This window comes from Leptodactylus fuscus, chromosome 1, assembly GCF_031893055.1.
Source record: "Leptodactylus fuscus isolate aLepFus1 chromosome 1, aLepFus1.hap2, whole genome shotgun sequence".
NCBI classification, from domain to species: domain Eukaryota; kingdom Metazoa; phylum Chordata; class Amphibia; order Anura; family Leptodactylidae; genus Leptodactylus; species Leptodactylus fuscus.
The window spans coordinates 100,391,471-100,404,130 of NC_134265.1; the positions used below are offsets into that span (position 1 = coordinate 100,391,471).

At 37.6% G+C, this 12,660-nt stretch overlaps 1 protein-coding gene and 1 long non-coding RNA gene across 2 annotated transcripts in view; one reads left to right on the top strand and one right to left on the bottom strand.

Annotated features, from left to right (window-relative positions):
• Nucleotides 1-12,660, top strand: part of LOC142203938 (uncharacterized) — a 1,061,686-nt gene that overhangs the window by 773,104 nt on the left and 275,922 nt on the right. The gene's annotated exons all lie outside the window — the stretch shown is intronic.
• The window catches only part of TMEM132D (transmembrane protein 132D), a 713,376-nt gene that overhangs the window by 516,709 nt on the left and 184,007 nt on the right, over nt 1-12,660 (bottom strand). The window contains exon 2 of the mRNA XM_075274815.1: nt 805-1,684. Coding sequence (XP_075130916.1) covers nt 805-1,684 — 880 coding nt within the window. The remainder of the gene's footprint in view (nt 1-804; nt 1,685-12,660) is intronic.

Consider the following 12,660-nt stretch of genomic DNA (forward strand, 5'->3'; position numbering starts at 1 on the left):
AACTTTTGAAAAATAGCTATATTATGATACAGTATTTAATGTCAATCAATAATCTCCACATTCTCAGAATACATATATATCATGCAGAGGGCAGTGTTACCTAAGCAACGCTCAACACCACTTCCACAAAACAGATGCAAAGTCAAAATTAACATTTATTGTGCAATTGGTAGCATACGTTTAAGGTCCCATGCACAGAGTTTACGTGAGTGCATTTTAGCATAATACATGTGTATAAAATACACGTGTTAAAATAACACTCCCATTGACTTTTTTTGTGCATTTTTTACACGTGTAAAAAATTTCATTGAAGTCAATAGGAGTGTTAATTTAAGGCTGCTTTCACATGGCGTAAACACTTGTCAGAGTGCACAATGTAAAACAGAATCCCATTGTGTTCAATGGGTTCGGTCTTACGCATGCTACCCATTGAACTCAATGGGAGGCTTTTTTACCTATTGCTTTCAATGTGATACGCGCCTTCTGCAGAAGTAAACCCATTCATATGTACTGTAGGTGACAGATTTTAGTCACTACTGTTTAAGATTTATAGGATTGTAAACAAGAACCATGTGAATTGTTCAACCTGACAAGTAAGGTCCAGGGTGAATAAACAAAATTACAATCAGTAGACTGGAGTATATACAAATGCTGATATTTCATATATATCTCATATATATTTGTGTTCATCTTACATTCACAGCTGTTCTGGATCCGCTAATGACTCGGATTATAACCATTAAACATTGTACCACTTGTATTCATTTATACCTTTGTGTTAGAAAAAAAACACAGTTTTCTTACCTTAATTTGAATTTGGCCAGTGTAAAATTTTTAGCAAGAAAAACAAAATATGATAGAATATTCCCCATTTTTACACTCCGAGAAAAGGAACGGATAGCTATATTTCCATCGATTACCACTTCAATGGATGAGTTGCTGCTGGGTGCTTGGTAGAGGTAAACACTTCCAATTCTCTGAAGTGGTGGACCAGCATCATCAAAAAAATTCTGAGATGCCTGGCTTTTCCTTGTTTCCTCCTTGGTACAACTACCTTTGTCATCACTTTGCTGAATCGAATAATATAATTCCACTGGACTACCATTAGGATGTTCCATCATTTTTTTATGCCCTGCGATCACTGTTGGTGGATCAAACCAGCTTGGGAGTAGCTCAAGCTCAGCAACACACAATCCCAGGTCACCTGTCAACTTGCATGTGGCTTTAACTTCTCTTGTTTCTCGGAAAGCAAATACTTTGACACAAGGAAGTTTCTCTGCAGTGCTATAATCATCCCAGTCTCTCCCCACAATATAAAACAGAATTTGAACTTTAGGTTTAGAACGATAAATTTTGTTCTTGAGGATAAATGGTTTAATTTTCCAGTTAAATGTAAATTTATCTGTAGATCCAAAATGACTTGAAATTAACAGTAGATCCTGGGGAACTTCTTGCTCAATATAAAACGGTCCATAAGTGGCATTCATCACAGGTTGTTTCTTGGCCTTATAAATGAGAAATGATTCAACTCGAGACTGCAGACTAGAATTCCTCATAATGTCCTGGTTTGCTTCTTTAAGAAAGAATGAAAGCTCACTCTGATGGATAGTGTAGCTCACTGGTAGATAGGTCGGAAGCAAAGAAAACCTTTGTATGCTGTCTAATATCCCACGGCTTTCTGTCACTGTTGAAAAAGTATAAATAATTTACCATGAAACTGTAAAATTGCAAGAATGGTTTCTAATGTAAGAAAAAGATTAAGAAACAATACAATGTCAGAGTATGGTACCCTTTATAGAAGCAGGAATAGGTGCTAATGCCTGATTTATGCAATTACAGTATTGGAAATAATTACAATATTTGTAGTTGACATTTGGGAGAAATATAATTCTTGGGTTAAAATTACATGTTATGAAAAGAAAAGGATTAAAAAAAAACAAAAACTGACCTTTAACCAAATTTCATGCTATGATGAAATATATACATTCGAACAGAAGAAATGGCTTTATGGGCTCAATTAGGCGTACAATTACATATAGAATGGGGGATATTTCTAGTGTTTTTTCCACCAGTTTATTACCTATAAGTAGAGATGAGTGAGCACTATTCGGAACAGCCGCGGCACGCAGACTTTGCCGGCGGCCGGTCGCTTAACCCCCCACGTGCCGGCTACGTCCATTCATTTCTATGGGAGCGTGCTATTCAAAACGGCTGTTTCGAATAGTGTTCGCTCATCTCTACCTATAAGGAAATAAAAAGATGCCGCCTTTTTGCGCAAGTCAGGGTTTTGAGCAAAAAATGCAACTTTTTTCACTTTTATGCTGCCCTTCCTTAAAGTGGCATTGTGAGCCATTTGACATAGGTGGGGCCACTGGCCCAACAGATTTATGATAATTTACACTATTTTACTGACTTAAAGACTCACAGAAATCTATTCTATCTATAAGCTGGTGTCAATTTCAATGTATGTGCCAGATTTATGACGAGCCATGCGCTTTGTCATGAATGAGGTGCACTCTCCAACAGTAAAGAGATTATTGAGACGCTGCTCTGGAAGGTATGTGAGAAGATGAAAATACAATGGTGGTAATGTTATCAGCCATTGAATTGAAGTCAGTAATTACCGCAAGATCGTGATATCCATGTATTTCTAAAAGTCAAGTTTAATAAAATAAAAATCTCATTATTTATGAAAATGCATAAAGTAGATTATATTCATAATTAGAGATGATCGAACACTAAAATGTCCGAGGTTCGAAATCCGATTCGAACAGCCGCACACTGTTCTACTGTTCGAACGGATTTCGAACCCCATTATAGTCTATGGGGGAAATGCTCGTTTAAGGGGTACGCAAAATTCGATAAAATTATACTTACCAAGTCCACGAGTGACGGTTGGGCTGGATTCTCCTTGAAGTCTTCTCCCGGTGCAGCGTCCCCGCATCTTCTTCCGGCTGGAATTCACTCTGCGTAGGCATCGGGGCCTAAGCAGAGCCAACGGCGCATGCGCGGTCATGCACGGATATGCACAGTCGGCTCTGCCCGGGCCGATGCCTGAGCAGAGCCGACTGCGCATGTGAGGACATGCCCGTGCATGCGCAGTCGGCTCTGCCTAGGCCGGATACCTAGGCAGAGTGAATTCCAGCTGGAAGACGCTGCGGACACGCTGCACGGAGAAGACTTCTAAAGGTAAGAGAAGAACCAGCGTTGATTGGCAATATATAGCATTCTGCCAATCAACGCTTGGTTCTGCATCGAACCTTGAACTTCGAACAGCTAGTAGTGTTTGATCGAGTACGAGTATTCGATCGAACACCTACTCAATCGAACACTACTCGCTCATCTCTATTCATAATTAAATATATTTCTAAACATATTTTTGTGGCACAAAATTTTATCAGTTCACGAATAAAAACTTGGATGCACTACACAGTAACAAAACAATAAAGATGAAACTTCAATGAGCCTGTCCCAAAGAAGGCCACCAATATTTAAAACCTATAAAAGCACTTTAATTTTCTTATATCAAACAACTATGCTGATTGATTCCTTCTAGATACAGTCCTATGAAAAAGTTTGGGCACCCCTATTAATCTTAATCATTTTTAGTTCTAAATATTTTGGTGTTTGCAACAGCCATTTCAGTTTGATATATCTAATAACTGATGGACACAGTAATATTTCAGGATTGAAATGAGGTTTATTGTACTAACAGAAAATGCGCAATATGCATTAAACCAAAATTTGACCGATGCAAAAGTATGGGCACCTCAACAGAAAAGTGACATTAATATTTAGTACATCCTCCTTTTGCAAAGATAACAGCCTCTAGTCGCTTCCTGTAGCTTTTAATCAGTTCCTGGATCCTGGATGAAGGTATTTTGGACCATTTCTTTCTACAAAACAATCCAAGTTCAGTTCAGTTTGATGGTCGCCGAACATGGACAGCCCGCTCTCAAATGATCTGAAAACAAAGATTGTTCAACATAGTTGTTCAGGGGAAGGATACAAAACGTTGTCTCAGAGATTTAACCTGTCAGTTTCCACTGTGAGGAACATAGTAAGGAAATGGAAGACCACAGGGACAGTTCTTGTTAAGCCCAGAAGTGGCAGGCCAAGAAAAATATCAGAAAGGCAGAGAAGAAGAATGGTGAGAACAGTCAAGGACAATCCACAGACCACCTCCAAAGAGCTGCAGCATCATCTTGCTACAGATGGTGTCACTGTGCATCGGTCAACTATACAGCGCACTTTGCACAAATAGAAGCTGTATGGGAGAGTGATGAGAAAGAAGCCGTTTCTGCACGTACGCCACAAATAGATTTGCCTGAGGTATGAAAAAGCACATTTGGAGAAGCCAACTTCATTTTGGAAACAAAGATTGAGTTGTTTGGTTATAAAAAAAAGGCGTTATGCATGGCGTCCAAAAAGAAACAGCATTCCAAGAAAAACACATGCTACCCACTGTAAAATTTGGTGGAGGTTCCATCATGCTTTGGGGCTGTGTGGCCAATGCCAGCATCAGGAATCTTGTTAAAGTTGAGGGTCGCATGGATTCCACTCAGTATCAGCAGATTCTTGAGAATAATGTTCAAGAATCAGTGACGAAGTTGAAGTTACGCCGGGGATGGATATTTCAGCAAGACAATGATCCAAAACACCGCTCCAAATCCTCAGGCATTCATGCAGAGGAACAATTACAATGTTCTGGAATGGCCATCCCAGTCCCCAGACCTGAATATCATTGAACATCTGTGGGATGATTTGAAGCGGGCTGTCCATGCTCGGCGACCATCTAACTTAACTGAACTTGAATTGTTTGTCCAAAATACCTTCATCCAGGATCCAGGAACTGATTAAAAGCTACAGGAAGCGACTAGAGGCTGTTATCTTTGCAAAAGGAGGATGTACTAAATATTAATGTCACTTTTCTGTTGAGGTGCCCATACTTTTGCACCGGTCAAATTTTGGTTTAATGCATATTGCGCATTTTCTGTTAGTACAATAAACCTCATTTCAATCCTGAAATATTACTGTGTCCATCAGTTATTAGATATATCAAACTGAAATGGCTGTTGCAAATACCAAAATATTTAGAACTAAAAATGATTAAGATTAATAGGGGTGCCCAAACTTTTTCATAGGACTGTATGACTGTAAATCTCAATGAGTGTCATTAAACAATACATATATTGTTATTACTGTGTGCTATACATGCAGACATGGCTGTAAGTGTTGGTACCCCTGAAATTTTTCCAGGAAATGAAGCATTTCTCTAAGAAAAATATCAAATGCTTGATTTTGGTGAGGAAATGCTGTTATAGGATTTAGTCTACATTCCGAAAAAAAACGGAAAATGTCACTATACAGATCCTTGACGCTTGTTGTTTATTAGTATGAAGCATTCTCTTAGCAAGGGACCTATTAAACTCCTTACATGTTGACAGGTAAATAGCTGTGACATACATTGCATCTTAAACAGCCTTCACTCATTATATCTTTCTGTATGATAAGCGCAAGTCTACAGAATTGTAAAACGTGAAAAACATATTTGTTCTAATTGTCACCGTAGAAACTGTATCTGAATTATAACAAGTACAGCAAATCATAAAAGTTGTCTTGTTTATGCTATGTTCAAATCTGCACCCGGGTGTCCGTTGGTCTGGTCCATTGGTGCCTGATAGAACTAACTATAATGGAATATGTCGGGTGTCTGTTGATTTGAATTGAAACCGACGGCGATTTTTGGTGGTCAGTATGAAGGAATCTCCAAACAGAGCCTCCGATGCAGAACCCAGCCTTACTTGCATTTACTGGTAGGTGCTTCTTCGTTACATTTCAACCCTTTTGTGTGAAGGGGCCACTATGGGACATAATACTGTGTGGAGGGGCTGCTATGGGATATTATACTGTCTGGAGGCCACTTTGGGACATTATATTATGTATAAATAGTGCATTATACTGTGAGAGGGCCAGGAAAGGGAAAAGTTTGTAAGGGAGCCCGTCTTTGATATTAATGCCCCTGTGATGTATCCATGTAGTATGTAACTGGCAGGTCTTGTATGCATGTGGTATATGAGAGATGTGTTGTATGCATGTAGTATGTGACTGGCATGTGTTTTATGCATGTAGTATATGAGAGACATGTGTTGTATGCAAGTAATATATGAGAGACATGCCGTGCCTCAGTCAGTCTATAACAGAATTTTGCAGATGATCGCTACATTCTCACAATGCTCCATTTTTTAGCAGTCTATTTTAAACTTATTTTGTGTAGTAAACTAATCACAAAATTATTGTTTTCTTATTACTTTTCCTAACTGGAAATTCCAGAATTTTATCACTGCACCCAGGTTCTTCTAACAATGAAATGCCCTGATTTAATTTATTATATTATTCAGCATGACATATATTTGCTATATCTACATTATCTTGAGTATAAGTGTACTCACTATACATTTGGTTTTAATTCTTCATTTGACTGTCCAAAGGAATATCTCTGTGGCAGGAAACTTGTAGCAAATGAATCTTTTCCTTAGAGTAGCTTACCCTTTAGCCAGTTCACTGGACCTGCTATTACACTACAGCACTAAAGTACAAGTATTACTTCAGGTTTACAGTCATTCCCTATAATTATTATCATTTATTTATAATATGCCAGATGTATTCCTTATTTAGCCACATTCTGTTCATTACTTTTCATGTATCTCTACTTAACCTTTCTCCTTGGTTCTTCATATTTGACTTACGTATAATTTATGGTTATGAAGGGAAGGAAGATGATCTGTAGTTAATAAATGAACAGTTCACATATTACATTGTACAATCTGGTGAGATTGGTTAATTTGAAGGTTTTGGAGCAGCAACTAGCCAATCTCACATTTAGAAATACATGCGACTGTATAACTATATATATATATATATATATATATATATATATATGTACATATCAGTGGATCTTAACCTTGTTTGAGGTACCGAACCCACCAGCTTCATATGCACATTCACTGAACCCTTCTTTAGTGATACATAAAACATTATTTTTTTTCCAAATTCAAGACATAGGTAAATGTTTTTTTACTGGTACACAAAATGAACTGTGCATATGGCCTAGGGTTTGATCAAACCCTGGTTAAGAACCGCTGATATATATATATATATATATATATATATATATATATATATATATATGTGTGTGTGGAAGAAACTGAGGGATTCTCATTCTTTTTGTTTGCTTACACTTAAAGGGGTTTTCTGACCCCTATTGCATATTTCATACAAATGAACTGTACTTCCAGCTTTACATGAATAGGATCAGCCTGCTTCCCATTCATGGCACCAGCCTCTGGTATCTACAGGTTGCTGGAACAGCTGATCTGTGTGAGGATATACTGATAACTTATCCTGTAGTTAGGTCATTACTATGAAAACTTCATTTGGGACTGGAAAGCTCCATTTATTATTAGTAAAAAAGAGCTCAGTAGTCTAACTATTCCTGATATGATATTTATTATTTCCATAGCACTATATAGCTTCCTTGAACTGTCCTCCTATTTATGTCTGTGTGTTTGACAAAAGCCCATGTTGTTCTGGATGGAAACATCTCTATGTTCCATTAGGAATTACGTGGACCATACAGGTGTGTCCTTCCTTACCTTTTCTCTAGGTGGGTACATCCTAATATGTCTAGCATGAAAGGAGCAATTTTTTAATTTTTTTTTCTAAATTCATTATGTTACAAAAAGTCTATCTGACCAGGAGTTTTGAGAATTGCAGCATGTAAAGGGTTATGCTAGCCTATTGTCATTATTGTATTGAATTGGTTTAATGAGAAGCATATAGTATAGGCCATAGAAAACTTAATCCTGAACAATCCCTATAAATCACTAGCATTCATCTTATTATTACAATATTCTACTCTTGAGAAAGGGTTAAGTAAATTTGTTGAAACAAATATTCCCATATATGACAGTTCTATATTCTATAAGTCTTTTTACAATTTGATTTTATTTCTGAAAATCCGAATATTCATCACTAGTATGCTAGAGGAGCACAGATAGGTAAGAACAGATTACTTTTTTCGAATTTCGTGAATATTTGCACTGTAATAATTCAAACCTCTTCATGCAGACTACTCCTACACTTTCAAAGGAACATTAAACATGTCAGAAAATAGTAGTTATTCCTTTCTGCCAAAACTCATTATAGTAACATTATAAGCATATACTGGTAACAGAATCTCCAGCTCTACATAAATGTTGCTCAACATTTTCAGCTAGCATTATATGGTGACACAAAAATCTAATATTATTTAAAGACCAAGTCCACATTTGAAACCTGAGTCAAAGCCAAGAATGGCTACAAAAGGAATAGGAAATATATATGAAGTTTTTATACTTCTACCTTCTGTTCAAGCCACTTCTGGCTTCTGCTGAACAAACCGCAACAAAATAAGCCAAATTTACGTTGTAAATTACTTATACATTACTAAATCATAATTTAAATAGTATCTATTAAAATATCCTTCGGTTTTTACATGTTAGGAATAAAGTAGGGGAGACAAAGTATAGCTGCAGGATTAAAACTCACAGGGTACGTTTGCTGTCTGAAACTGAAGATACATAGATCTGATTAGGAGCTGTGGATACAAAATGGTTGGGTATTTTTGAGGAAGACAATTTGCAATATAAAAAAATGATATTTAATACAAATTGATGAATAATATTATTATTAATATATACAGTATGCTATGAGCAACATATTTGTTTTAATCCCTTGTTGAATTCCTTCATATATGTATGCCAGACGCTTGCATTTTAAATATGGCGCCTACTGAAGAGATAAAAAGAATAATAGCTGTTAGGTTTTTCCTATCTCTCCAGAGTCCCAGTAGCAATATCCATGATCAGATATAATCTCAATCACAGGCACTGACTCTGTTAGATATCATGGTCAGATGTGACCACAGCAACTAATAGGATAGTTTTCACAATTGTACACAGCCTATTTAGCAGATCAGGTGCTCAATCAATCAAATCAGCACTCTTACGATACAATAACAATAAAACTTAACATTTATTTATGAACCCCTAAAAATGCTGTCAGCATATATGAAAAATATCCAAGACAAATCTGCCTGTCTTGGATATTTTTTATATATGCTGACCGCATTATTAGGGGTTCATAAATGAATGTTAAGTTTTATTGTTATTGTATCAGTGCTGATTTGATTGTTTGACCTCCTGATGTTTAGGAAATAGCTGCCCCTTGATTCGGGGAATTGCTTCATACATTTGCCTGTGCTTTTGTGTGTCAGATCAGGTGCTGAAACGAAATGTGTTGGTTGCTTTTTATTATTATATTATTGAATTATTCCAGATTCTTAATATTTCTTCACACCTCAGCTGGTCCCATGCATCAGAAATGAACTCTATGCCAGTCAGAGTCTGGAGTAAATTTAATGAATAACCCATGCCTGTTCTTTGACTTGAGTTAAAGTAAATCAGATAGACTGTAACATACCCACCCCAGCTGACTTTGATCCCTGCCCCACTCACCCGACGTTTCTCAAAACTGGCATGGGAGTCAAAACAATTACAGATTGCCACCTTTTTGGCATATGCAGCTATGCACCAAAAATGTTTCTTGACCCAGAAAATTGACAAAATTAATAAATTCCCCCAATGTATTTTTTCTTGTCTGTAGAGCTCTTGTACTGCATATGCAGTCAGTGGGAGGAACAGTGAGAGGTGAAAAGTGCACAGAGCAGACCTACCCTTGCATGCAAGAGGATAAAAAATATTGCTACATTCTTAAAGTGATGGTCATGGTAAAAATTCTACATATATTACTTTAATAACCATGTTTTGGAAGTTTTTTTTAATTAACACGGGGATAGCCCATACAATATTAATATTTTTAAAACATGTCTGCATTTCATGTACTTATGGCATCCAAATGGTTCGTGGAAACCATATGTAGCCATTATTTTCAATGTATTTATTCAGACGTCACTGTTTTTATGTTGACTGTAGTTCCAATTGAACTACATGAAAAGCAGATTAACCACCGCAAATGACAATACCCATAAATGAGTCGGGTGAAAAGCATGAATGAAGGATGCAGACGTGAATGGGGCCTAAGATTGCTGTCTAGTAGAGGTGAGTGAACAGTAAAATGTTTGAGATTCGATATTCGTTTCGAATAGCCGCTCAATATTCAACTATTCGATTGAATATCGAACCCCATTATAGTCTATAGGAGAAAATGCTTTGCTACAGGGGATCCTACCATTTGACTCAGGAGGGTCACCAAGTCCACTATCACACCCCAGGAAATGATGCCAACACCCTGGAAAGCAACTGGGACAGCAGGGGAAGCATGTCTGGGGGCATCAAGTACCTTTATTATGTCGGGATCCCTGTCAGCTTGTGATATGCCGGAGCTGACTTTTTTGCATAGGAATGCATTGACCAGCGTTGATTGGCCAGTCTACGGGATTCGGCCAATCAACGCTGGTTCTGCCTGAGGAGGCAGAGTCTAAAATCGATCCACAGCAGTTTCCATTCTGGTCCGATTTTAGACTCCGCCTCCTCCAGAAGAACCAGTGTTGTTTGGCTGAATGCCGTAGACTGGCCAATCAACGCTGGTCAATGCATTCCTATGGGAAAAAGTCAGCTCGCGCATATCGCAAGCTGACAGGGATCCCGACCAGATAGAGCCCCAAAGAGCTGGGTGAGTAACATTCCCCCCTAAATAAAGGTTATCCCTAGCTAACCCTGCCTGTAGATCTGTCCCTGTCTCACATTCATATAGTTCACTGCTCCAAATTAAGGGAATGGTAAATTCACCATTCGTCTAAATTGGAGGTCACCTGATTTCGGCGGCCAATGGTTTTTTTCAATTTTTTTAACCACCTCCGTTGTCGTAGTTACTGTCCCACCTCCCCTGCGCAGTTATTGGTGCAAAAAAATGCGCCAGGGAAGGTGGGAGGGGATACGAATTTTTAGTGAGTTTGCCACCTGGTGTTCGATTGGAATCGAACACCTCGAACGGCCTGATATTCGATCGAATATCAATTCGATCGAACACCGTTCGCTCATCTCTACTGTCTAGAATTCAAATGTTTAAGATTCTAAAAATGTTATCAGATGAACTGCGATCACGATATGACATGAATAAGGAATGTTAAGTGTTTCATACTGTAAAAATATCAGCCAGCCAAGGAAAAACAGCTTCATAAAAATTCAATCATCTTTCAGTAATTGCTTAGACTACTCACAAGTACTCAATATTTACCAAAAGGGTATGCATACATTCAATGCATACATTCACTCTTGTGCATTGTGTTTGGCAACCACATGTACAATTTACAAGGATGAATTAAAGGCATAACATTAGTGGAACATAAACCTATTAAATAAAAAAGTATGAGAAAACAAACACAAAGCTGTTTTAAAGTATGTCCTATGGAGAAAATATGTAGCACTGTCAGAATTTGAAAAAATTTTGCTCATAAACTGCAGAAAACATTCACACCAAGACTGCCATCATTATATGGTGTGGATTTAACCTTTTAGTGTAAGTACACGCAATCATGTTTTTTGATGGAGTTATTCAAGCCAAGACCAGGAATGGATGAAAAAAAAGAAAAGTCTCATCTGTCCTTTTATAGCTTCTCACCCTCTAAGGCTTAAAGGGGCTCTATCATTGGGAAAAGTCATTTTTAGCTAAGCACATACTTGCATAGGCTTTAGAAAGGCTATTCCACATGTACCTTTTGTATGTAAATTACCTCAGTAGTGTTTGAATAAGTCCGTTTTTATTGATATGCTAATGAGCACCGTGCACCGGAAGTGTCTGTGTGCACTGTCTGCTATATGTGTATGCACAGCAGAGATGAGTGATCAGCACATCAGCCTCTGCTATACATACACATAGAGCAGACAGTGTACACAGACACTTCCGGTGCTCATTAGCAAATTAATAAAAACGATGGAGCCCCTTTAAAATTGGGTAAAAAAACCTGAATATTTTTCGTGCCAATTTACATACATGAGTAAGAGCTGCTTAACCTGACTTCACCTCATTCTCTGAACCCTCTCCCACTTAATAGGTTGTCCGTTGGATTGAGAACACGCTGGATTGAGGAATATGCAAAGATCTGTTACCTAAACCCTACTTGCTCCCATTACCTTAACTTCTACACTTTCTCTCCTTCACAATTATACCATATGACGTACTTGATACTTCAGTTTATCACCAGGATTGAATTGTTTTTATTCATCACATTTCGCCCTGGTGACCAGTCCTGTGAGAATTACTTTTGTATACTGTAGAGTACTTTTTAAGACCCTTTTGCAAATAGATCCTTTTATGAATAGATAAAGGGTTCGCCGTTTAGGAGTCTATTTTTGTGCAGTCCTTTAGAGAGGCATAATTTATGCTACCGTACTTTGACTCTATTACCAAGGTAGAAATGCAAATGATGTTTCCCATTATACTATAATTCATATTGTGGGATAATTGTATTTTCTCAGGCAACAGAACTAAAAGCATTACAGCGTTTAGTACCAGCCAAGAAATACGTTAAAGCAGATCATCTCCAGGTGAAACCAAAAAACAAAGGTACGAGGTTACTACAGTGACTAAAAAGATCAT